Source organism: Apiospora marii (assembly GCF_038362585.1).
Source record: "Apiospora marii strain CBS 49790 chromosome Unknown utg000003l_segment0_segment0, whole genome shotgun sequence".
Taxonomy (NCBI): domain Eukaryota; kingdom Fungi; phylum Ascomycota; class Sordariomycetes; order Amphisphaeriales; family Apiosporaceae; genus Apiospora; species Apiospora marii.
In genome coordinates, this window is record NW_027117374.1 from 7,764,548 (window position 1) to 7,786,165 (window position 21,618).

General features: G+C 49.9%; 8 protein-coding genes across 8 annotated transcripts; 2 read left to right on the plus strand and 6 right to left on the minus strand.

Moving 5' to 3' along the window:
* Nucleotides 1-1,581: 1,581 nt before the first annotated feature.
* Nucleotides 1,582-3,229, minus strand: PG985_005890 (uncharacterized protein; the record flags this gene model as incomplete). Its single annotated transcript, XM_066825659.1, has 2 exons — nt 1,582-2,763; nt 2,819-3,229. The coding sequence occupies 2 exons, from the start codon at nt 3,227-3,229 to the stop codon at nt 1,582-1,584; spliced, it is 1,593 nt and encodes a 530-aa protein (XP_066688819.1).
* Nucleotides 3,230-4,689: 1,460 nt separating this feature from the next.
* Nucleotides 4,690-4,913, minus strand: PG985_005891 (uncharacterized protein; the record flags this gene model as incomplete). Its single annotated transcript, XM_066825660.1, is given in 2 exon segments — nt 4,690-4,781; nt 4,793-4,913. 2 exon segments carry the CDS (start codon nt 4,911-4,913, stop codon nt 4,690-4,692), a joined length of 213 nt encoding a protein of 70 aa, XP_066688820.1.
* A 657-nt stretch (nt 4,914-5,570) lies between these two features.
* On the minus strand, nt 5,571-6,212 carry PG985_005892 (uncharacterized protein; the record flags this gene model as incomplete). The annotated part of the gene is made up of 1 exon (XM_066825661.1): nt 5,571-6,212. One exon carries the CDS (start codon nt 6,210-6,212, stop codon nt 5,571-5,573), a length of 642 nt encoding a protein of 213 aa, XP_066688821.1.
* Nucleotides 6,213-6,534: 322 nt separating this feature from the next.
* On the minus strand, nt 6,535-8,489 carry PG985_005893 (HET-domain-containing protein; the record flags this gene model as incomplete). Its single annotated transcript, XM_066825662.1, has 2 exons — nt 6,535-7,483; nt 7,597-8,489. 2 exons carry the CDS (start codon nt 8,487-8,489, stop codon nt 6,535-6,537), a joined length of 1,842 nt encoding a protein of 613 aa, XP_066688822.1.
* Nucleotides 8,490-9,349: 860 nt separating this feature from the next.
* Nucleotides 9,350-10,521, plus strand: PG985_005894 (uncharacterized protein; the record flags this gene model as incomplete). Its single annotated transcript, XM_066825663.1, has 3 exons — nt 9,350-9,488; nt 9,552-10,081; nt 10,225-10,521. The coding sequence occupies 3 exons, from the start codon at nt 9,350-9,352 to the stop codon at nt 10,519-10,521; spliced, it is 966 nt and encodes a 321-aa protein (XP_066688823.1).
* Nucleotides 10,522-13,058: 2,537 nt separating this feature from the next.
* On the minus strand, nt 13,059-13,907 carry PG985_005895 (uncharacterized protein; the record flags this gene model as incomplete). Its single annotated transcript, XM_066825664.1, has 1 exon — nt 13,059-13,907. One exon carries the CDS (start codon nt 13,905-13,907, stop codon nt 13,059-13,061), a length of 849 nt encoding a protein of 282 aa, XP_066688824.1.
* Nucleotides 13,908-16,184: 2,277 nt separating this feature from the next.
* On the plus strand, nt 16,185-16,442 carry PG985_005896 (uncharacterized protein; the record flags this gene model as incomplete). The annotated part of the gene is made up of 1 exon (XM_066825665.1): nt 16,185-16,442. One exon carries the CDS (start codon nt 16,185-16,187, stop codon nt 16,440-16,442), a length of 258 nt encoding a protein of 85 aa, XP_066688825.1.
* Nucleotides 16,443-18,155: 1,713 nt separating this feature from the next.
* Nucleotides 18,156-21,596, minus strand: PG985_005897 (uncharacterized protein; the record flags this gene model as incomplete). The annotated part of the gene is made up of 5 exons (XM_066825666.1): nt 18,156-18,610; nt 18,656-18,680; nt 18,764-19,435; nt 20,066-21,316; nt 21,363-21,596. The coding sequence occupies 5 exons, from the start codon at nt 21,594-21,596 to the stop codon at nt 18,156-18,158; spliced, it is 2,637 nt and encodes an 878-aa protein (XP_066688826.1).
* Nucleotides 21,597-21,618: the final 22 nt, after the last annotated feature.

Here is a 21,618-nt window from a genome sequence, read left to right on the forward strand (position 1 = left end):
GCCAATACCACCGTGTGGACCACTTGCCAAGCGGAGAACAATCCCTATCCTGCAGGGCGCCGGACGTCACCCGGCGACAACATTCTGGACCCGTCCACCGTGTTCGACGGCTGCTACAGCCGCGAGGGCCCGGACCTCGAGACTCCGTGGCGTTCGGACCGGCCATGCAACTCAGCTTTTACATTCAGGCGCCCCCGCTCATGGCGGGGTAGGCGGTGCAACCTGAGGGTGACAATGGACACAAGTAAGTGTCAAAACAACTTCCCCATTTCGTATGATTCAACTGTTCGGCAACAAGTAGCAGGTCTAGATATGGACAGCCCGGCGACGTCACGTGGCAACGTGTCTTTTAAGGCACATATTCTTTGAAGTTCTTCCAGGAAATGGTCGTCATAAGTGTTTTCCCACAGTTACGGAGCTGTGCGGTGGTGATTGTATCCGGATGTACTTTTGCAAAATTTCGGAGTCGATGTACGCGGACAGTTTCTCGAAATGCCTACTAGGAACATGAAATCCTTGCCTGTCGGGCTTCGACCTAGACTAGACGCGAATAGCATGTCTTCGTTGATATGATAGCTCCAACGGTAAGCCTTTGCCTGTACGTCAGCAGGATACCTGCAGGAGGCTCGATAAAAGGCCGAAAGCCTTGGAACGAGCTTTTGCGGGTAAGGGTACTTCAATAGCTAGAATTGCAGTGCTATAATCTGACATACATGCACAGGGAATCTGTCTCATTAATTTTTCGACTTTCTTCCCGCATACTAACGCACGTATCTGTTTAGCAACGACCGATTTTAATAAACTCATTGGGTAAATGTTGACCTATGGATCCGCGGCTAAATTTGCATTATTATATCAATGTAGGTGCACGTAGAGTTGTGGAACTGAGGCGGGAGATAATGTGCTTTCACCGCTTGACCAGCAGTGAAGCGAACGGAAGATCCGGAAAGAGCTTCCGCGCGTTCGCACTAAAAAGAAACTGCAGGCCCAAGATCAATTTTCCAGGTCGGGCTGACTGCACGTGACTAAGATCTGGGCTTGCGCAGCTAAAATTGCAGTGCACCTCGCGTCCCCGAATTCACCGCCCGTCAGCCGTTATTTGGTTAAGTAATACAAGTACTGCATAGGATTAGTATATGGGGATTGTCACATGGAGCGCATCGTATTCGCCAGCGAGTCAGTGCTGGTGTCTCGGCAAAAGAAGTTACACCATACTTGTATCAACAAACTGGGCAGTTCGCAGCAACGACAAAGAGTGAAATGGTTCCTTTCTCAGTTGGTGAGGAACCGATGCCACAAAGAACTTTAGTCTTGACACACGCAATTGGAATGCAGCTTAGTACCGAGATACTCCAGGCTTTCGCGATACGTACTGCTTGCAACGGCATGAATAGGGGTGGTCTCGTGCCTTCATTGGAACGAAGAACAGGAACTCGGGAAGGAATCGAGAAAGCTAGAAATTACACTTGGGCAAGTTGGCGCCGAGACGGTAGCAGTTCAAGTAAGAGTCGGACATATGGTTAAACATGCTGTAAGGATCTAACTATATCCCAGAAGCTTCCTATGAAGGTTCTGCTTTGCTCAAGTCAAGGCCGCCCCATCCCGCGCCAGAGCCCAGTCGACCAGGACCTGCGTGTTCTCCAGCACCGCGTACTTGCACTGTTTGAGCCACAGAAAGTGCTCCTCGGCGCGGTTATACGCTTCGCCCACGATGTCCTGCTGACATTCCACGAACCCCCTCCCGAAATGGGATACGTTCTGCAGTCCCTCGCCCTCATCCTGGCCCACGCGCGCGAACGCCTCGATCCACTGCCCGTACCGCAGCCGGTAGAGCGCCAGGTCCTCGTAGGACGGCTCGACGTAGCTGCTCCGGCCAGGGGGCAGGTAGGGCCTGTACTCAGCGACGTCCGCCGGCTTGAGGACGCCCGGCAGGATCTCCTTCTGTATTATGCGCTTACACGCGCTCTTCTTCGGCATCCGGAGCGCGGTGTAGTAGAGCATGAAGAAGTCCTTCCGCAGCTGGTCGGCCAGCTTCTCGAGCTTGGCATTGACGCAGTTCAGCCAGAACCCCACGAGCTCCTCGCGCAGCCGGTCCATCCCGTCCTTCGCCAGACAATGATTGCAGATGAGCCCGTCGAAGAAGGCCGCGCTCAGCTTGCGCCCGTCCCAGCTCTCGAAGTCGCCGCGTATCTCGCTCATGCCGTACCCGACGGTCCAGCGCGCCGGCCACCAGCCGACGCGCAACGCCCGCAGCTCCTGCCAGCGGGCGCAGCCGGGGCAGCGCACCATGTGCAGGGTGAAGGGCTCGTCGCTGGCGTTGTCCCGGTGAATCGTGAATATGGGGGCGTTGTGCGCCGGGCGCTCGTTCCCGGGCGGGTACGAGAACCCGGGAAAGTAGCGGTCGAGCCCGCTCCCAAAGTACAGCTGCCGGCTGTGCGCGACCGGCACCCGGAGCGTGCCTCCGAGCGTGCCGTCGTGCTGCGTCGTGTGGGGCCGCAGCTCGCCGCGCTGCCAGTTGCACTCGAGGCACCGGCGCAGGTGCCGCTTGTAGCCGGCGTGGCGGCGCTCGTACTCGAGCGCAAACCGGGCCATTTCCACCCAGCCCCGCGTGAGCTCGGTGCGCGACGGCTGGAAGCCCGGTGGTTGCGCCATGGCGAGCTTGAGCCGAGCCACGGCATTACCAGAGTACTCGGCGTCGCGCGCCGTGGCGAAGCGCCAGTAGTTGTCGGTGCTCGCTCCGGAATACTGCAGCCGCAGCCGCTTCTGCGCGAAGATGACGTCCGGTCGCTGCTTGTACCGCTTGAGGTCCTGCCAGTACCGGGCGTCGCGCGAGGGCTTCCCAGCTGGAGACCGGTTCCGCCGCGGGCGAGCCGGGCTCAGGTTTGCGGTAGCCAAGACCGAGAATGAAGTGGTTGCCAAAGGCCGTGTGTGGGAGAAGACGCAGGCAGCTGGTGCAGGCCCATCGCATCGACTCGCACGCCGGGTCCCGCCAATCCGGCGAGATGACGTTGTGCTTCGGGCGGAAGATGGTGGTCACCCCTCCATGCTCCTCCAGTAGCTCCAGGGCGAGTAGCCGTTCGGCATATTGAACCTTGGACGGGCTGATGATTTTGCGATAGTGCGACGAGGTCTGGCTGAAGGCGATGAGCGTGATCGGGTCCAGGCGACGGAGGATGCAGCACAGGATCTCCACAGGCAGCGCATCCAAAGAGAACGGCAGGGTAGACATGTTGGTCTTCTTTAGGCCTATGATGTACGATTCTCGGCCTGTGCATTGAGCATGGCAGATGCTCGTCCCCTTTTATCAATCGACGGTGTCCGATGGAGACGTAGACATGTACCTGATTGGGGGGCTGTGCCGCGCGCTAGCCTGTGAACCGCCCCGGATGACACACACGCCGTCGTGGCGTAGCGCATGAGCTAAACCGCCCTACATTTGTGATCCTGCCGATAATGACAAGAGCCACCATGAGATAATCTGAAAAGAACGACGATAGTGTAGATTATTATTATTATACGCTGCAGCCTGTATTTCTAATCCTAAGTTGTTGGACTAGTGTGGTCAGTTGGCAGAAGGCGATATCCTATCTGATTATTCCGCGGGTAATTTACCAGCTCTCGTGGGAAGTCCCAGCAACTTTCAACTTTTTGCTTTACATCCTTGTTGGGCTGTGACTATATGTAAGGCAAGAAAGCCCCTCAGGTCTGACCAAGATGGGTGATGGTCGTAATGGGGAGTATCAGGAACTATCAGGGGTCATTCACGTTCACCTTTCCATATCCCTTCGATCTGTGGACTTGCAGTACCACAGCAGCCGTGCCAACTGAGAGTTTACTAGCACCGACATGGCATGTAAAGCATGCTGAACCAATCGAAAGTTCATTCGTTATGTGGGATGAGAGTAGATAACACGGCGAATTGGATGTTAGGATGTAACTGGCTGTCGCTTTGCGCGGCGAAAGGTATCGTGTACGCCAACACCCGTTAACAGCTGGCCCCGTTAACGTCAGCCCCTTATCAGCTACTCCCTCCTCGTCAGTGCCAGCCCCTTTTCCATATCGAAGCTATCCGCTAGCGAGGATGCCCCCTAATACAACACGCCCTCCCGTCGCCGTTGCCGGCTAAAACTCCCTCTCTCTCGTCAACGCCGTACGACCGGGTACCCACGCAAATGTACGGCTCCGGGCGGTGCAGCTGAGACCCCCCTTAGCATCCAATTAAGCCACGTAACCGAAACTCTTCTTACAGTAGCTTGGCGACTTTGGTACTATTACTAGGAATGAAGCGGAGGGACGGTACACTGCTAAATTAGCGCTGAAAGAACCAAGAAGCCGCGGGTGCAAGTGTTTTTCTTTTCCTTGTCCGATGCATGCATGTCAAGTCACACCGCAGGCCTGCCGTTTCATTGAATGGCTCTTAGATGACGCTGTTTTTGGAGGGGTACATGGTTATTGTAACAAAGTATCAAAAGCAGAGCCTCTAATGCAGAGCCTCTAATGCACTGCAATTTTAGTGTTGTAAAGTCCGAAGAAACTCAAGGCGCTCCACCCTTTTATGCCAGAATGCGGCACAACATCCACCCCAGTGATGGTACCAAAGACTGTGGCTGGGCAGCAGATGCCTGCATTCGGCATCAACATGGTCGAATGTTTGTGCATCGATTGCGTCCCCTAGCTGGCACATCATTTTCACAGCCTAGCCCTATTCGAAGGAACAAATGCCTCACCGAGCGCCGCGTAGTAGAAATCCTGCTCTCCATCCAGCCGGAGCCCGGCCACACCTCCAGCTTACCTGGTCTCGGCTGATCGCTGGCCCAGGCCATCTGGAACGGGGACGCGACCCTGCTGTTGCACCAGGACAACCTACCCACGGGGCAGGACGACTTCCTAGACTCGCAGATCAACATGGCCATGGCGGCGATGTGCTAGGATTGGGAGGTGTCTCCATCGTCACTCGCGCCGATGCAGGAGCTGCAGCGAATCGGTCAGGGAGCCAGCCCCCTGACGCGCGGCGCCAGCTCTTAGTAGCGCATCCAGGCCAACTCCCTCGTGTCAACGCGACGGGTTAATGAATATTTGATAAATCTCATTTTGCCAGATCCAGGGTCGGTCGTGGACTTGTGAATAGCATGGCGCCACACTGTCACAAAGCTCGGCGTCGTGTCGGTTCATCACGATTTGGCACGTTGTTTCAGCCACCATGTAATTCTTAGACTATGACAATTTGCCGCAAATCATGACACCTGTTTTGCAACGTGTTTGGGATGCACGTCAGAAGGGGAAGATGGGTTAGTTTGGTAATATCACCTGGTTCACTGGCCAACACTTGATGACGGTGTCACGGATCTTTGAGTAGCTATCTCACAATTACTTCCAAAGCTCCTGCACGATGCCTCGTAACATATTTCAGAGACAGTACCATGCTAACCAAAATACACATAAAGTGAATATCTTCAGCATCGAGTCACTGATCATGAGATCCTGCAGCGGACATCGCCCCGTTTGAGTGTTGCATGAGTTTGGTCAGACACTCACACATCCTATAATGTATTTAGGACTCATTGATACGCTCACTTCGTGATGATACCCAACGAAGTTCTAATCCACCAGTTTATCGGCACCTGATCCTCCCCGCCCTTGCCGTTGGAAGTGGGACAGTCAAAGACGCCGCCCGCCTGTATCTTGCCGTTGGGCTCCATGAACCGGCTGAGCGAGACGCTGAGGAGGGTGGCGACGTCCTGGTCCCCGACGTAGATGGCCCAGTCGGGCATCTGGCCGTCGAGCGTCTTCATGAGCACGGCGCAGTTCCCCTGCATGATGAGGACGGTCCAGGGGTCCGCCCGCAGGTTGTCCGGCGTCAGCGTCCAGAACCCCACGTTGGACTGCGCCCACGACCAGATGAGGTAGCAGTCGGCGCCCGTCGCCGCGATGTCGGCGTACGCGTCGCCGTCCTCGTAGAGGCCCTTGCCGCACTCGGTGATGGGGGCCTGGCCCGGGCTTCCTGGGTAGAACGTCGCCATCGGGAGCTGCTTCCCGGGACCTCCTTGTCCTTGCTGCTGCGCGGTGGCGTTGGTGTGGATGTGGATGGCGGCCTGGGTGCCGTTGGGGGTAGTGTGGTCGATGCAGCTCATGTTGGGGACCTCGGGTTCGGTGGCACAGGTGCTGGCGGAACAGAAGCCAGTAAAGGTTAGTATTAAGAGTATGAGAAACATTGCCGTTATGTGTCCCTGTTATTTCTGGGTCTTATTTGACTTGAGGTTGGATCTCTGTCTTGCAATTTGAACTCTGGCGGTCATTCTTAAAGATGTTGTTGGAAAGAATAAATTGGCAGAGCCGGAGAAAAATTTAAGAATGGGGGCTCGCTGCAACTCGATACAAAACAGACCACTATTGAATCCAGGAGGTCTGATCATAGAGTCATCCTTGCTCACAATTAGCCTCGCGTCGAGATTTCGAATAGGGGCAACCCCTTCGCCACATCCACCACGCATGTCGACCAAGTCCATGCAGCTTCAAATCCTTCGCCCCGACATATCATTCAAACCACACACGCGTGCATTTTGTTTCATCAAAGGCCTCCCCTTCCATAACCCCGTGGATGTACGCATCACCAACCACCCTCCAACGCTGTCCCCGTCTAGCAACAATCGGTGCGCAGTATCCCTGTAGTACGAGAATCACGTCCCCGACCCGGGTCTCCCGTGGCGCCAGTCCAATGTAGCCCTTTTTCGTGGTAATCAGCCGCCTTTGCTTCGTGATGCCGATCCGCCCGAAGAACTCAATGTACGAAGTGAACCCCAATATCCCACTCATGACCAGCATGTAAGCGTACGCGACAGCCAGAACGGGCACGACCACAAACCTTCCCATCTTCACTAGACCAGCGAGACTGACCAGAACCCCGTCGATGTCCGCGCACTCTCTAGTCGCCCGCTCCTTCTCGTACGTCGGGTCTTTCCCGCGGATGACCTGCCAAAAAGCATCGAGTCTGGTCTGGCGGGTATGGGTGTAGGTTGTGCCTGCACCGCCATAGGGAGCCAAGCAGCGGCTTCTTGCGTCTAGATAGAAACGGCCAAATGTTACGGCGCTCTCGATGGAGTTGACGATGCCTTTGGCGTACGAATCGCCGACTCGGGCGGAGGCAGGGGTGTTGACCAAGCTGACTCCCGTCACGACGTCCAGCTGTAGGGCCTGGAGGCCCAGCAAGTTCCCATTGAAAACTGGCGTGCAAATGGAGCTCCCACCTCCGGCATGTAAGCCTTGCGGATATCGGTTCCAACCGTCAAAGGACCATCCGATCAGCTGGTCTGGGAGAGGTTCCCTGTTCTTGTCGTATGCAGGGTCAATCACCCATGATGGTACTATTTCGGCGGCGGCTGGCACGACCTTGCAACCTCTGCAAATGGCAAGAAATTGCAAGTTGCCTGTTTTCTCGAGGTACGCCTTTGTGAACTGGGTGAAGATCTCACTGTCGCTTGATTCACTGTGCGTCAGGGTCAGCTGTCATTCGTTGGGAAGGTCACTCAACAGACGCAGATATGTATGTATCTGCACGAGCGATGGGATAAGCCAATGGCAAAGGAAAAGTCTTCTTACTAGTCGACATCCACCGAGAGTTCCTGGCCGTGGGTGGTCTGGAGTCCCAAGAGCCCATATATCTTATCCCTCGCGTACAGACTCTCTTTGTGCCACGCCATCAGCATATGCGACATCAGGTCGTCTGGAAAGTCCCCAGGCCAGTCCCGGAACCGTAATATCGTCCCCAGATGATTAGGAACTTCGAAGTTAGTCTTTGATCTCCCATGCGCCCTGCTGATGATGTCCCAGTCAATCACGTGTTTGCCGCATATGACCATGGTCCGGGGACTCAGTGCCAGCTCTTGCACCACCCATGTCCGTGTGAACCAAGGACGACCGAAGAGGGAATTGAACGCGGCGGCCGTATGCAAAGCCTCGGCTATGTATCGAATGTGTCCCCAAACGCGCAGTTTGCGTTCCCCGCGTCGGACCATCCTCCATTCGTAGTAGTTGAGCTTCCCATCTTCATCCGATCGCGAGGCCATAAACGTCACTGCCTCGAATGCAGTCTTGGTGAACATATCGTGCTCGCCAAGCCAGACCACGGCGTTTTGGCAGGACATGTAGATGTCTCGCATCAGGGGCACCTGAACCCCTTTTTCTTCCTTGTTGTTCTGGTTGATGCAGATAGCGTCCACCCACAGCGTCCTCGTCTGGTCCTCGCTGTCACCCCGCAGATAACGGAGTGCAGTGTGCAAGTTGGGAGTGACGAGGAAGTCCAGGTCATTGACGAGGATCCTGACAGTCGCTTTCGACGCTCCCCAACAGTAAGAGAGGGCTTCATAACGCTCATGCGCGTCGAGAGAAGCATGTCGGAGACGACATCTGACTGGGCCCGACCCTGGAAAGAGTTCCAGCAGTCTTATTTGCCGACCGGTATGGTTAAGCCCTTGGTACGCAAACTGCGCCATCCTTTGACATGCGATGTCCAGGCAGCCTGTCTGAATTGCAAGCAAGAGACCGTGTTTTGTCCTACGCCGCGTTTACCCAAGAGCATTGATTATTGACGACGGAAAAGTCGCAGTCAGGCTCTGGGGGTCCCTTATCGCCCTTGGTGGATGCGGGGCTGGCCGACGTTGCATTTTCTTTTCTCGTCGAAATTGGTGGCGCCAGGCAGTCAGCCTCTTTTTATCAATGCCAAGTCTTTTTATCATGAGAAGAGCTTCATATTGATAAGTTCTCTGTATCTGCTGCAGTAGACATTTCGTTGAGTGGTCCACTAGGTTACCACCGTTAGTAGTGTCTTTGGTCAAATGAGGCGACTCGTGTGGTCGGAAAAGCCGAAACGTCTGTTCCTGTTTGCGCAGGCCCGCGGCATTCCCCTCCACCTCGTCCGTCTCCCACTCCATGTGCTCTTTACTAATTGGGAGTTGTGAAGGCACCGTAAGTGGAAGATTGCGTGCCTTTGGTACTGGGATGTTCCTTTTAAGTAGACAGCGAAGGCGTAGAGTTAGGTAATGACTACGATTTCCGGCCCGTGGAATGTTGCTGCAACCATTGCTAGCAAACCCAACGTATGGGTATATATGGTGCTTGAGGTTTCGATATTTTATGGTCTTGATCCAACATTCATCTATTCCGAAAAGCCACTGTAGGACGACAAAACGCTTCATTCCACCATACCTATCCCGAAATTTGTACCATCACCATGAGCTATCAACCGAGTTTCGACAGTCTCGTTCGACCATGCCGGGCGTTGCTCATAGAGTGTATGAGCATAGGCCGTTTAATGGTAGACTATTGGGCGGAGAAACGTTTCCGAAAATTCATCATGTGGGCGGCTGATATTGGAGAGCCTGCACATCACACTCCTCCGGACAATGCCATACTATTTGATCGCAACAGTCAAGATACGCTCCGCGACACGCTGTCCAGCCTCTGCCAACAGCTGGAGGAATGCAAATCATATTGTAGGTTTGCAGATTGCTGAATGCCAAGAACGGCCATATATTAACATTACACCCCCAAAACAGCCAGGGATATGGGCATGAACGAGTCTCCGGAGGATTCCCAGACCACCCCACCCACAAGAGGCGATGACGGCCCGGAAGCTGACCTCCTGGAGAAAGCCAAAGGGGACGTTGAATCATTGCTAGATGAGCTCACTGGCATTGTCGCGGACTGCCGTGCCAGGTATGCGTCAAGGCTTGATGATGCTGACAGCCAATTCGAACCGGAACTTTATACCGAGCTTGAACGTCATCTGGAAGCCAAGCTAGTTGACCAGGGGCCATCCTCATCTCACACGGATCCCAAGTCAAGGTACCAGCTCACGTCGGAGCTGAGCGAGATCCAGAAACGCTTGGTCAATGCTAACCTCAGACGGCGTAACCGGTTTCTCTTTGCCCGTCAACAATACGGTGGGCTGGATCCCATACCCAACGCTCCTGGAGCCACTACCATCCCAATCACGAAATCCGCCCCATTTCTGTTGTTTGCAGCCGCCGATAGCCCAATCCCACGCGTTGAGCCCCCCTATTATTATCCCTTTCCAGTCTGGAACGTCGATCGTGTTGATTTAAGATGTCCCTGTTGTTGCCGGGACCTCCCAGCCCCCCATTTTAGTGACATATACAGATGGAAGTATGTATTCGGTTCTTTCAAAACAGCGTCATTTGATGTATGAGTCTTTATGCTGGATACAAGTATGATAGGGAACATATGGACCTGGATATCCGTCCTTACACCTGCTTCCTGCCAGATTGCCCGAACCCGGATCAGCTGTTTGCCACAAAAGAGCTGTGGGAATCTCACGGGCAACGATGCCACAAAGTGAAGAAATACTACGTGTGTACTCTGTGTCGAGGCTGTCCCGTTATACCAGACGAGGCAGCGTGGAAAGCGCACACCCGCGAGGCACACCGCCGAGGCTGGCCAGAGACCAGAATACCCGCACTTATGAGGAGGTCAAAACAGTGCATGCCTACGGAGCTAGACGCTTGACCCATATGCGACTGGCCCAAGTCGGAAAATATCCAAGTCCATGGCTGGGAGCTTGTGAGGCATATCGTCAACCATATCCATAATTTCGCACTGCTCGCGTTGCCTTGGGATACCAGAGGTGACCTCGATGAGCACTTAGGAGGTTTGTGATCCAGCACCCCCGAGGGATGTGCCAAGCTGATCGTCCAGGGCGACGTTATCAGGAGGACGAGATTCGCGGTGCTATGTGCGGTGGGCCTGGGGAGGAACGGCTGCGAATTTTCGGATGTTTGCATGGATTGGAGGAAAGCATGGGAAGATCATGATGGCATGAAGTATAGGTGCAAGGGGGGTTTAGTTATGATACACTATATGCGTCCTGCTTTAAGACTCACCATCTGTCTACGGTGCTTACCGTTGAACTGGTGTTCTCTTATTGTATCCAAAAGCAATGACCTGTCGATGCGGGCGAGGATCAGGAAAAGTTTCTTAGAACCCACTCAGTCGTGGACTAAAAGGGCATTCGACCGTAGAGTGCTTATGTTCAAACGAGCCAAAAAGTCATCGACACGCTCTTCCGTGACATCATCGTATCTCTTGTTGTGGGTACGACGTATTTCCCCAAGTGGTCCACGACCCAAGGGGGCATCTTTGATCAAGCAACCATGGCGGAAACTGAGGAGGGAGTCCAGCAGGATCCTCAGGTACGTGTCGAACTCTACGGGATCACTTAGACCGATAAATGTATAACTAGCAATGAGAAGTGACAATGCTTGAATAGTGGTGGATTTGGGATGTTGGTGGAGTTGATTTTATTGGATCGCGTCCGATACTAAGGGGCCAAACTCTGCAGATATATGCGAATGCAGGCATCGGCACGTTCTGGCGGCAGAATTGCTGGAATGTTGTTGGTTAACTGTTAGTGGTTGCGTTGGTGATCTTCCCCTCCCAAACCTCCTCTTATGATATATTCGGAGCATCCGGTGCGAGTCAAGGACAAAAGCACAAACATCTCGTGGGAGCTTGATGTCACGTGGCGTGGACCAGTTCACTTCACTGGGTTTAACGCAAGCTCCAAATGCGTGTTGATGCACACATACCACAAATGCGAACAACTGGCAAACACAATCATATACTTTTTGGGACCCAGAAAGTCTCGCTGTTTCTTGGTCGGATTGGTATCAAAGCAGACATAACGTATATGTATGCACTTGGTGTGGGGGGTGGTGTGTTTTGAGTACCGAGATCGTCCCGAAAGATAGACAGTGTAGGCACAGGGGTTCGATTAAAGTAGTATTAGCTGCCGGGTGGGTGCGATCGGCCGCGGTTGGAATGCAAACAGGTCCCGTTAGGTAGAAACTAGTCGGTTGTTGCTTCCTGGTCCGATTCCAGACCCATGGAATTTTGCCGCAACCGTCTTGGGCAAACTCAACACGCAATCAGGTGCCGGGCTTGTTCACATGGACCTCTTCAAGTGCTATTTAATTATGGGCCAAGCGCCACAAGACTTCACCTGCATTACCTTATCTAGCATGATTTTCGAATTGCAGATATGAGCGACCAGAGTATCCACAGTCTCGTTGAGAAATGCCAGGCGCAGTTCTCAGACTGTAGGCGCCTGGGACACGTGGAGATCGACTGGTGGGCAGAGACCCGCCTGAAGACTTTTGATAGATGTGCAACTGGCCTTGAATTATGCGAACATCACCATAGCTCCTCGAACGCTCCACTACTAGCTGATCTCGAGAGTGATCAACACATGGTGCCGCGTTTTCTAGTCACGTTACAGCAAAATTTGGAACATTGCAAATCTCTTGGTGAGCTTACACATGCAGCATTCCTATCCCGCTTCATGATAATTTCGTTGCTTGTGCGATACAGCCCATGATACGGATACAACCGAATCCTTGGAGAGCCTACACAATATGACACCGACATTGGAATCGACACATACATCGAAGCGACCCATATCACCGTTTTCGGATGAAGGCGATAACCCCACGGCAACCGACCCCCTAGATGAAGCCAAAAGAGACGTTGATAGGGTATTGGAAGCTCTTGGCCACTTTGCAAAGAAGTACTTACCGAAATCAGCGCGGCAATCAGGGGTCAAGCAACCTAGCAAAACAGCGCTACAGGTCGCAATTGACTATCTTGATACCACTGATATATATGATATGAAACCCGCCAAGAGCTCATCAGCAACGCTTGGTACGGACCAAACCTCATAAAGATTTGGATATTCGTACTATGCTCATGCTCCAGCTCAGGCCTGACAACAGCACCAAGTTTAGGTGCCCTTGTTGCTGCCAAGTGTACCCGGATATCATGTACGCCACAAGACATATATCATGGGAATCATACCGGCTAGATCATCACCCTCTTGCGGTAACTTGGACATGATAACCTTATGGTAGTAGTTTACCGGTTTCCTTCAACCCATCAGTCTTTCGTCATGAGTCAGCCTGGGGGGTCCTACCCAACCAACAAAAAATAGCACAAATACACTGGTAGTTTTGTATACCGTTGAATGGGGTACTGTGTGTATGCTAGTATATCTATGGAAAGATGAATTGTGACTTCTTCTTCCAATCAAACTCATCCAACAACCCCTTCGGGAACTCCAAAACATCCGGGCGACGGGTATACGACATATGCAGCGACTCGCCGCATTTGCGTCCAATCCGCTCAAGTGTCTGACGGACCGATTTCGCGTCAGCCGGTGTTGGCCAGACCAGCATATGGTCACGGACAAGGAGGAGAATGTCCGTGTAGGCAGTGTCGACGTCCAGGCATGGCAGTGTAAGCTCGATGTAGTGACCTGCATATCCATGGATGCCGACATATAATGAACCATCGTCATCGTTTTGGAAATGATCCCAAAAGAGTTCAGTGCGATGCCGGAAATGTACCAAAGCATCATAGCCTGACATAACCCATATCACATGCTCCAGGAGTATGCATCCGAGTGCCAATATGTCACTTTCCCTTGGTCTTTCCTCATTTTTGTCGAAGCTGTGGCCCATGAAAGGGGCAGTGTATCGAGACACTCGACCTTCTCGAAATAATTGCCCCCGGATGGGCCTCGTGCCGGCGGGCCACATACGATGAGGCTCGAGGCCCATATCCGCGATTCGAAGTGTGTGATTAGGCGTATCATCATCGAACAGCAGTATCTTCTCGGGTTTCAGACCTGTGTGGGCGCCACAATGGAACTCGGACGTCGTTTCGTGGATCTCTTCGAGTGCCGACGAGACGCCTGCGTATTGGTCCACGAACCACTTTCCTTCCATGGGGGTAAGGTCATCAGGGTCTGTCGATTCCCACTGGCCCTCCAGGGTATCACCATCGGCGTATGGGAATACCATCTGCCATCGATCGTCTTCGACCTGGTGCAACATAGCCATGGGCTTAACGATATGAAGTGACCTATACCCCTGTATCTGTCGTGTCCAGTCCCTGATTTGGGAAACATTGACGGGTTTGGCAGCAGTGTGTGAAGTGTCAGTCGTTACCACGAGACTTCTCCTCAGCCTTTGAACTACGACTTGGGTCCTTTGTGACTCGGGCCTCGGAATTCCAGTGCCTACCAACTTGGAGAAGGGGGAAACGTCTGGAGGCCAAAACCGGCTGTCCAAGTGAGACCTGTGTATCTCGGCCCTGCAAGTTTCGTCAAAGATTCCACCATCGACGTCTATTCGGACCATTGTCGAGAAAGGCAATATTCTTTTCTCCGTGATTTCGAAGACCAACCTGTCTTTACCGAGTATGGGCACTGTGTACTCCCATTGACGTCCAGTGAAAAGTTCCATCTGATGATTAGTCCAGTTATCAATTGCTATTGCAGCTCGACGACGAACCATGATATCGTCGACGGAATGCATCACGATACGAAGAGAACCAGACTCGACTGTGTGACGACCCCAAGTGATCGGAAGCAGCTCATCATTGATATCATGCTCCAGGAATGGCGATATGTTCTGGAGTCCAACTGATGCAAGCAGAGTCAAGAAGAATCGTTTCCTTCCCCGACCTTGCACAGTCCAATCAACAAGTCTGTCCAAATCATCAGCGCCGCTCATGGTTAAAAGGTCTCGGGCCATGTCCGGCGTCACGATCTGCTGAATTGCATCGTCTGGCATGAATTCTCTCCTATCAAAGCTTTTGACGTATGAAGCCCGTATACGTTCGTGGAGGTTTGCCACACGTTCCTCTAGCGAGGTATCGAAGTTGCTCTGGTCGTACAGCTTCTTGTCAATCTCTGCTTCGCCTTCTGATGAATAGGTCAAAGACCCTTCCTTCCTCATATCTTCCAGTTTTCGGCAGGTGGTCGAAATTAAAGCGCCTTCAATACTACTTTTACTCCTATTCGCACTTTCTATAAAATACTTGTTCTGGTAGAAGTAGTAAGTACCGCCGTTTTAACGTTTATTTATTTCTGGAATAACGTTAACTATATTTTATATAGCGACTCCGGAAAACTATGCGTTTATTAATTAAGTACTTCGTTAAATCCTCGTTGTTATATTATCTTAATCTTCGTTAAACGCCTAAGGTAAGGAAAATAAAGAAAAGTCGTAGATATACTCGGTTATATAATTAATAATAACCTATTCCTTAATATAAATATTTTTATACTTAAGCTATTTATAAATTAAATAGGCATTAATCTTAGTTAATATACACCTTCTTAATATCCTTATTAGCGAAAGTATTTAACGTTTCGATATAATATTACTATGCTCGCTTAAGGTATAAGATATTAATACCGCCTCCTTTTTAAATATAAAGCTATAAAGGTAGGCATAATAAACCTAATACGCTTTAATAAAGTAATCTTCCATTAAATACGAGCTCTACAACTACTTTATTCTATAAAGCCTTTACGGACTCGGGCAGTTTAGCAGGAAATAAATGTAAAAGCAAAGGTCCTGGGATAGATGCTTCCTGTGGCAGGCGTAACAAAGTAAGCAACGCGCACGAGTCCCACTATGCGTGTTATGTGGGTAAATCACTCACCTCCATCTGTTTGCTCTCGCAACATGGCAGGTAGTACCTGGCAGCAGCAAGGACAGCGAAAAGCAAGGTCATCGTCCTTCACAGCCGGCGGGTATAGGTAGTCGAGTTTGCTAACAGTCTGAGAGACTTGGGTGGTGGTAGAAATGGACGGTGAAGGATCGCTTATCTTCAAAACGTCTAGTTGGGTTATCCCGGATGCCGTAGTGCCAGTCTTTGTCAATGGAGCCACGCCCTCAATCACTTCCATCTTCAGGACTGGGACAAGACCTGTAGCCGACATTGGAACCGTTGCCACTTTTTCCTGATCTTTCGGGTCCAGCGTTGTTTCCGGGATAGGAATCGGATCCAGTTTTGGGTATTCTCCGAGGTGACGAGGTTGGACATTTAGTTTACCGGAGTACTTCTATGTATAAATAAACCGATTACGCCTTAAGAGATTAGCTTCGATCAAACGTTATTGAATCTCGTTAAGCCGCGGCGACTTGAGAGACTCCGGGTTGAAGGTGTAGGAATTACCGTGGGGACCCTGGTTGATAAGAATTGCCTCCAGGTGGCGTCGGAGGTCGACAGGTTTACCAGGAACAAACTAACTGTCCGCTTTCTGGAGCCGCGAACGATTACCGGCATTGCGAATATTAACACCGATCTTCACGAGCCGACTCAATATGAGATTCACGTCCCTTTTCGCCTCGTTCAAGCTGGTAATCGAGGAGCCGTCGTCGCCACTTGTCTCTAAGCTCCCCGTTGAGCTCGTGTCTGAGTCGTCCGAAAACGGCGATGGAAATCTGCGTGCCAACTCCGGCGACAGCAAAGCACCCTGGCGGCGACCCCTTTCTTCTGGCGGCTCTTTCGAGAGCGTTACACAAGCTGAATTATATAAGCAGCAAACTCACGGGGCTGATCTCCATTATGCATTAGTCTAAACACATATCGAAGGCTTTATAATCTTACAAGGTGAGATATAATATTATTAAAATATTGTAAACCGTGTTCTTAACCTTTTTATTAAGTAATAATTATATATTTAAAAACGTATAGTAATGGGTAAAAACTTTAATACTTAATACTTAAAGGTTAAAGTTTATTAAGTAATTTTTAACTTATTCATAATCTATTAATCGTTTAATGCCACAGTATTCTTAAAATGCCTCTTAATATACTTTAGTCGCGTTAAATATTACCGGGCGTACAGTTATAATTTAATACTACGCTGTGGTATCTAAAGGTAATGTTCTTATTAAGGCATTAATTAATAAATGGCAAGTTGTCTGGTGTCAAGAACTAAGCGGCGTCGTCGACCAGATATGATTTTCCGGAGGTATATACCTAAGCTATGCCGTATGGGGATGATTCGGGGGTGGTTATATGCAGGGGCACACTTCCCAAATGAGGGGTTTGAAACAAGAGGCGGGGGACATTGACAGGTATGGTATGTGATTCCTAGTGCTCTGTTCCGGCATTCCTCAAAAGCCTGGATACTTACTACCTATTGCTATTACCATGGCGTAACGACCGACTTATTTCCTTACGCCAAACTTCACGTACCGGCCGGGCGGGCCGATCCGTCTAGGGTCGATTATCGTTGACCCCTTACGTCTATATTACGTTTTGTCCAGTGTCGACGACCCGGCGCTAAAAGCGCGCTATCCCTATATCGAATAAGTCGTTAAGGCCGAGCATACCTTTAGCTATAATACGGGCCGTAATAATACCTTTATAATTTAGGCCTAATTCCTGTAATTTATAGGCCTAAGTTTCTCTAGTGAACAGTCAAAGAGCGCCTTTACTAAATATATATTTAAAACTTTAACCATTAAGTACTTTATTAAAAACTTAAACTATAACGAGATTTAATAATAAATATCTAATTTAAAGATATAAGTAGTTATATAAAAAAACTCTTTCGTTTTCAATAGCCATTCTATTTATATAATTAATAAGCTAAAAATTACGTAAAAGTTTTCCGCTTATAAAGAATCGGCTAAGTCGTATAATATATCTTTAAAAGGCATTATTATAGCTCTTATCCCTATTAGTAACATCGATATAAAAGTAAGTATCGGCTATAAAAAAAAAACGATAATAATTATAATAGCTAGAAATTAAAAGATACTATTATCTTTACTTATTAATTACTTAAGATTAAATAGAAAGGTTAAAAAGAAAAGCGTTTATACATCGACGAGTTTACACATAAGCAGCAATTCCTTAACACTAGCGATGGCGATAGCTCCGACGAAGATGACCAAACAGTCGACGATGACGACGCTTTGATAGGAGCTGAGCTGGCGGTCTGGTCCGTTGGAACCCCGGATTTGAAAGCGGTAGCAGAAGGTGGATTGGTGACAATCATTAAAGATGACTGCGTCTCTATTACCATCGTTCAGAACGATGAGTAATTCGTATTGGCCTACTGGGTTATTGCAATCCATGAGACAGTTGCTAGGTTTTGCTTCTATCACAACATATTATACAGAGTGTATAGGAACTATTAAATCGATTCATAAAGCATGACATCTTTGCATAATGAATAAGTACCCGCGAGTAGAAGAAGAAGGAAAATTCCATCAACCAGATCCTAGCAACGTCGCTTCGAACCTCGCCCATAGCGTATCGGGCGACAAGCCCTCTAAGCACTAAGGCTTGATGTAGAGGTACTCACGATGGATGGAAGGCGTGGAAATGCTCTCAAGCATGGCCAGCATGCCCCTTCTGGTAAGTAGCCGGCTCTTGACCTCATGATATGAAGGGCGACCCAACTGCCGGTTCACGTAAGTCAGGAGCAGCCCGGCAATACCAATACTGATGGCGGTGGCGATTGAAGTCCCGCTCTTGACCGCCGACCTTTGACTGGTATCCGTGCTTAGAGGCTGAGACGGAACCTCGACTCCCAAGGTCGCGAGCGCGCAGTACTCACGGGGGTTGAGGGGCGGGTTGAAGTCGGCCGTGTAGCCATTGCTTGACGTGCCGCGGATCGAGATAACGGACTTGTGACGAGCGGGAAACAGCTTTATAACGTTGGCGCCGGAGTTGGTAACGGCCGCGAAAAAGATTACTAATTCGTCCCGATTATTAATAACGGAGCGGATGGCTTTGTTAATATAGAGATGGTCTTTGGTATACTTAAAAGACGTACTGATCAGGTCTGCCTTATAGTCTCGCTACGCCTATTCGATTACCTTTAATGCATGCATTAACCTTTATTATTAATCGGTTCTAGAGAGAGCCTTCGTCTAATACTTACCTTGGCGATATTATCCACGTTATCAAGGTCTGCCGATGTCTTTATTACTCTAGCTACGAAAATATCGGTTTTAAAAGCAATCCGTATAATTAGGCCGAGTAGGTACGTCTTATATCCATATATATCCACGGCAAAAAGCTCGAAGCCCGCCCAGTCTTTCCATCCTATTATCCTTCTTTTATATGGAAGGAAGAACGGGGTGTCTGGGTCGTAACCAGTATCCAGAATCGCAATCTTCACCCTTTCCGGTCTCAGTACACACGTGGTCATCCCCATGATCTTCCTGTTGAGTGAATCGACCATCCTCAGCCACTTCTCGGCCGATTTCTTCTCCGTCGAACGCGTCTCTTGGGTGATGGCCACCTCCGGTTCCAGTTGGTCGCGTGTCGTCGTCCGATATTTTTCCAGCGGGCCCGTGGAAGATATCTCATTCTTCCATCCCGTTCCGTTGAGAATACCTTCCAGTGGACTTACTACCTTGTCATAAACCAGCCTCTTACGCCTTTCCAGCTTCTCGTCTCTTTCATCGTCGGTATCGCTCGGTGAGAACGGCACACACACAAATGTTTCGGGATCAAGGCAAGCCCTGACGGCCTCCCTAAGATCAACACCCCCCTCACGCACCACCCTAGCTACGCACCCGCCAACACCACCAAAAACACTCGATTTCAACTACATATATCTCCGGAACTTTATAGTATAATAAAAAAATAAAAATATTTAAAAAATACTATAAATTTAGGAGATTAACGTCACAGTTTTAAAATAAATTTAAAAAATCGGGATCCACTTTATATTTAACTTTAAAATTTTCCCCGCGAAAATCGAGCTTTTCTATTTTAATAAATTTATATTATAATTAAAAAATAAAAATCGTAGAAAAACTCGAAAAAATCGAATTTAATAAGATTTTAAATTTCGAAATTTCTAATTAACGGGATTATTTTTATTTTAAAGCTTAAAGATTTTCTCTAAGAAAATAAGTGGAGAAATATCTATTTCTTTAAATAACTCGATAAATAATTTTTTTTAAAACTTAAAACTTAAAAATTCGAATCCGGCTTTTAAAATAGAATAGAAAAGATATATAATTTAATAATATTTATAATTAAATTCCGTTCTTTTTTAAGATTTATATTTCTTAATATTTCACGTATATTTTAAAATTTTAAATTTTAAAGGTTAATTTCCCCACTTTAAAGATTTTTTTATTTTTATAAAATAAAAATCTCTCGATAAATTTAAATCGCATTTTTAAAACTACTTTTATTTTATTTTTACGATTTTATTTCGATTTTATACGGATAGGCCGAAAATGCTGTTTTTGGTGGTGATGGCTGGTGCATAGCAGGGGTGGTGCGTAGCAGGGGTGTTGATCTTATAGGGAGGGAAATCGCAATCTGGCCAGGGACTCTCACTGTTGACCATTTCAAGTGCAGTGCTCCAATCTGCGTTCGCTCGCTTGACTGTGTCCATCTGGGATCCCCCATCGGGTGGCTGGTGGATTACTGAGCCAATCCCAATCTCTACCAACATGATGCCAACGGCGCGCATCCTGGGGTAACGGTGTATCAGCCCTCGAGTCATGATCGACTCCGAAAACCATGGGTCCGTTGCGTCAAAGCTTGCAGCGAAGTAGGGCCTTGTCGCATACACCTTTGGGTCGCCATGGGGGTTCTTCCGGTCAGGCTGTCTCAGAAAGTGGATAGTATCACTGTTCCACGGCGTGTTCAGCCAGTCGGACTCGTAGAACTGCCAGGTCGAAAAGGCCAGGATGTGTGCCAACATCGCCTTCATTCTCCCAGTCAGAGTATACGCCTTCAATATCGACGCCAGCGACAAGCTCGGGCTCTGGTCCACTATTTGCGCAAGCGGTTCCGCTGCGAGACGCTGTTGAAGCTTGCCATCTTGTACCATCAAGGATATTCGCGAGTTCGTCTCCGCCTGTAGCACTTGACAAAGCGCCCCTTTCCTGACGTGCTGGTAATCTTGCCTCTTCATTTCCGAGATCATAGTGCCCGCCTCACTTCCGAAATGGACCCGTTTGGCGGAAATGGACTTTTCGGGTGGCGGTAAGTGCAGAGCTAAGTCCTGCCAACCCACTTGTTTCGTTAAGTTGCTTGAAGGTTTGGATGAGAAGAGAAAATCCCATCTCATAGTGCCCTTCTCGTCGGACGCTGGCACCGGCAGCATCAGCCTGGTCAAGTGACGGGCTTGCTCATGCAGTGAGGTGGGAGTATCACAAGTGCAGATTGAGTGTCTGAATAAGACTTTATAGACCAGTTTTACCTCCTTCGCAAACGCTGGGGGTGTGGTAGTCGGTGAGGGTTTGGGCTCCTCGGCTGATGCCGTGTCGGCCCCTGCGCGTTTGAGAAAGATATGGACATACGCGGCCAGCTCCTTGACTGTCGAGTAGTCCATGGTAAGAAGCCCTTTTTCGATCTTGGCTCGAGCTCGCACGTATTGTTTTGTGCCGTGGTTAGCTTCTGCGAGATCGAGCAAGTGCGGCCATCCATCGCTCGTCCACTTCCCGTTTCTCGCGTTAATATGGTACTTCAATTGAAAAGTCTTCAGCGTGTGAGCTTGGAGATGAACCTACACCACAGATCATGCCGTCCAAGTCCCTCAGCAGCTTCGGGACGTTGCGCTGTACCCATTCACGCTGGTTGTGCTCCTCGTTGGCGATGAGTTGGCAACCGAGAAATAAGACAGTTCCGAGGATCCCGTATTGCGGCCGCGACTGTTTCACGGCGATGCCGAGGGAAATGTTGGATACCTCATTCACAGCTGTGACCGCAAAATCCATGACGTTTGACTCGTCGTACCAGGCCATGGCGAGGACTCAAACGATAAGA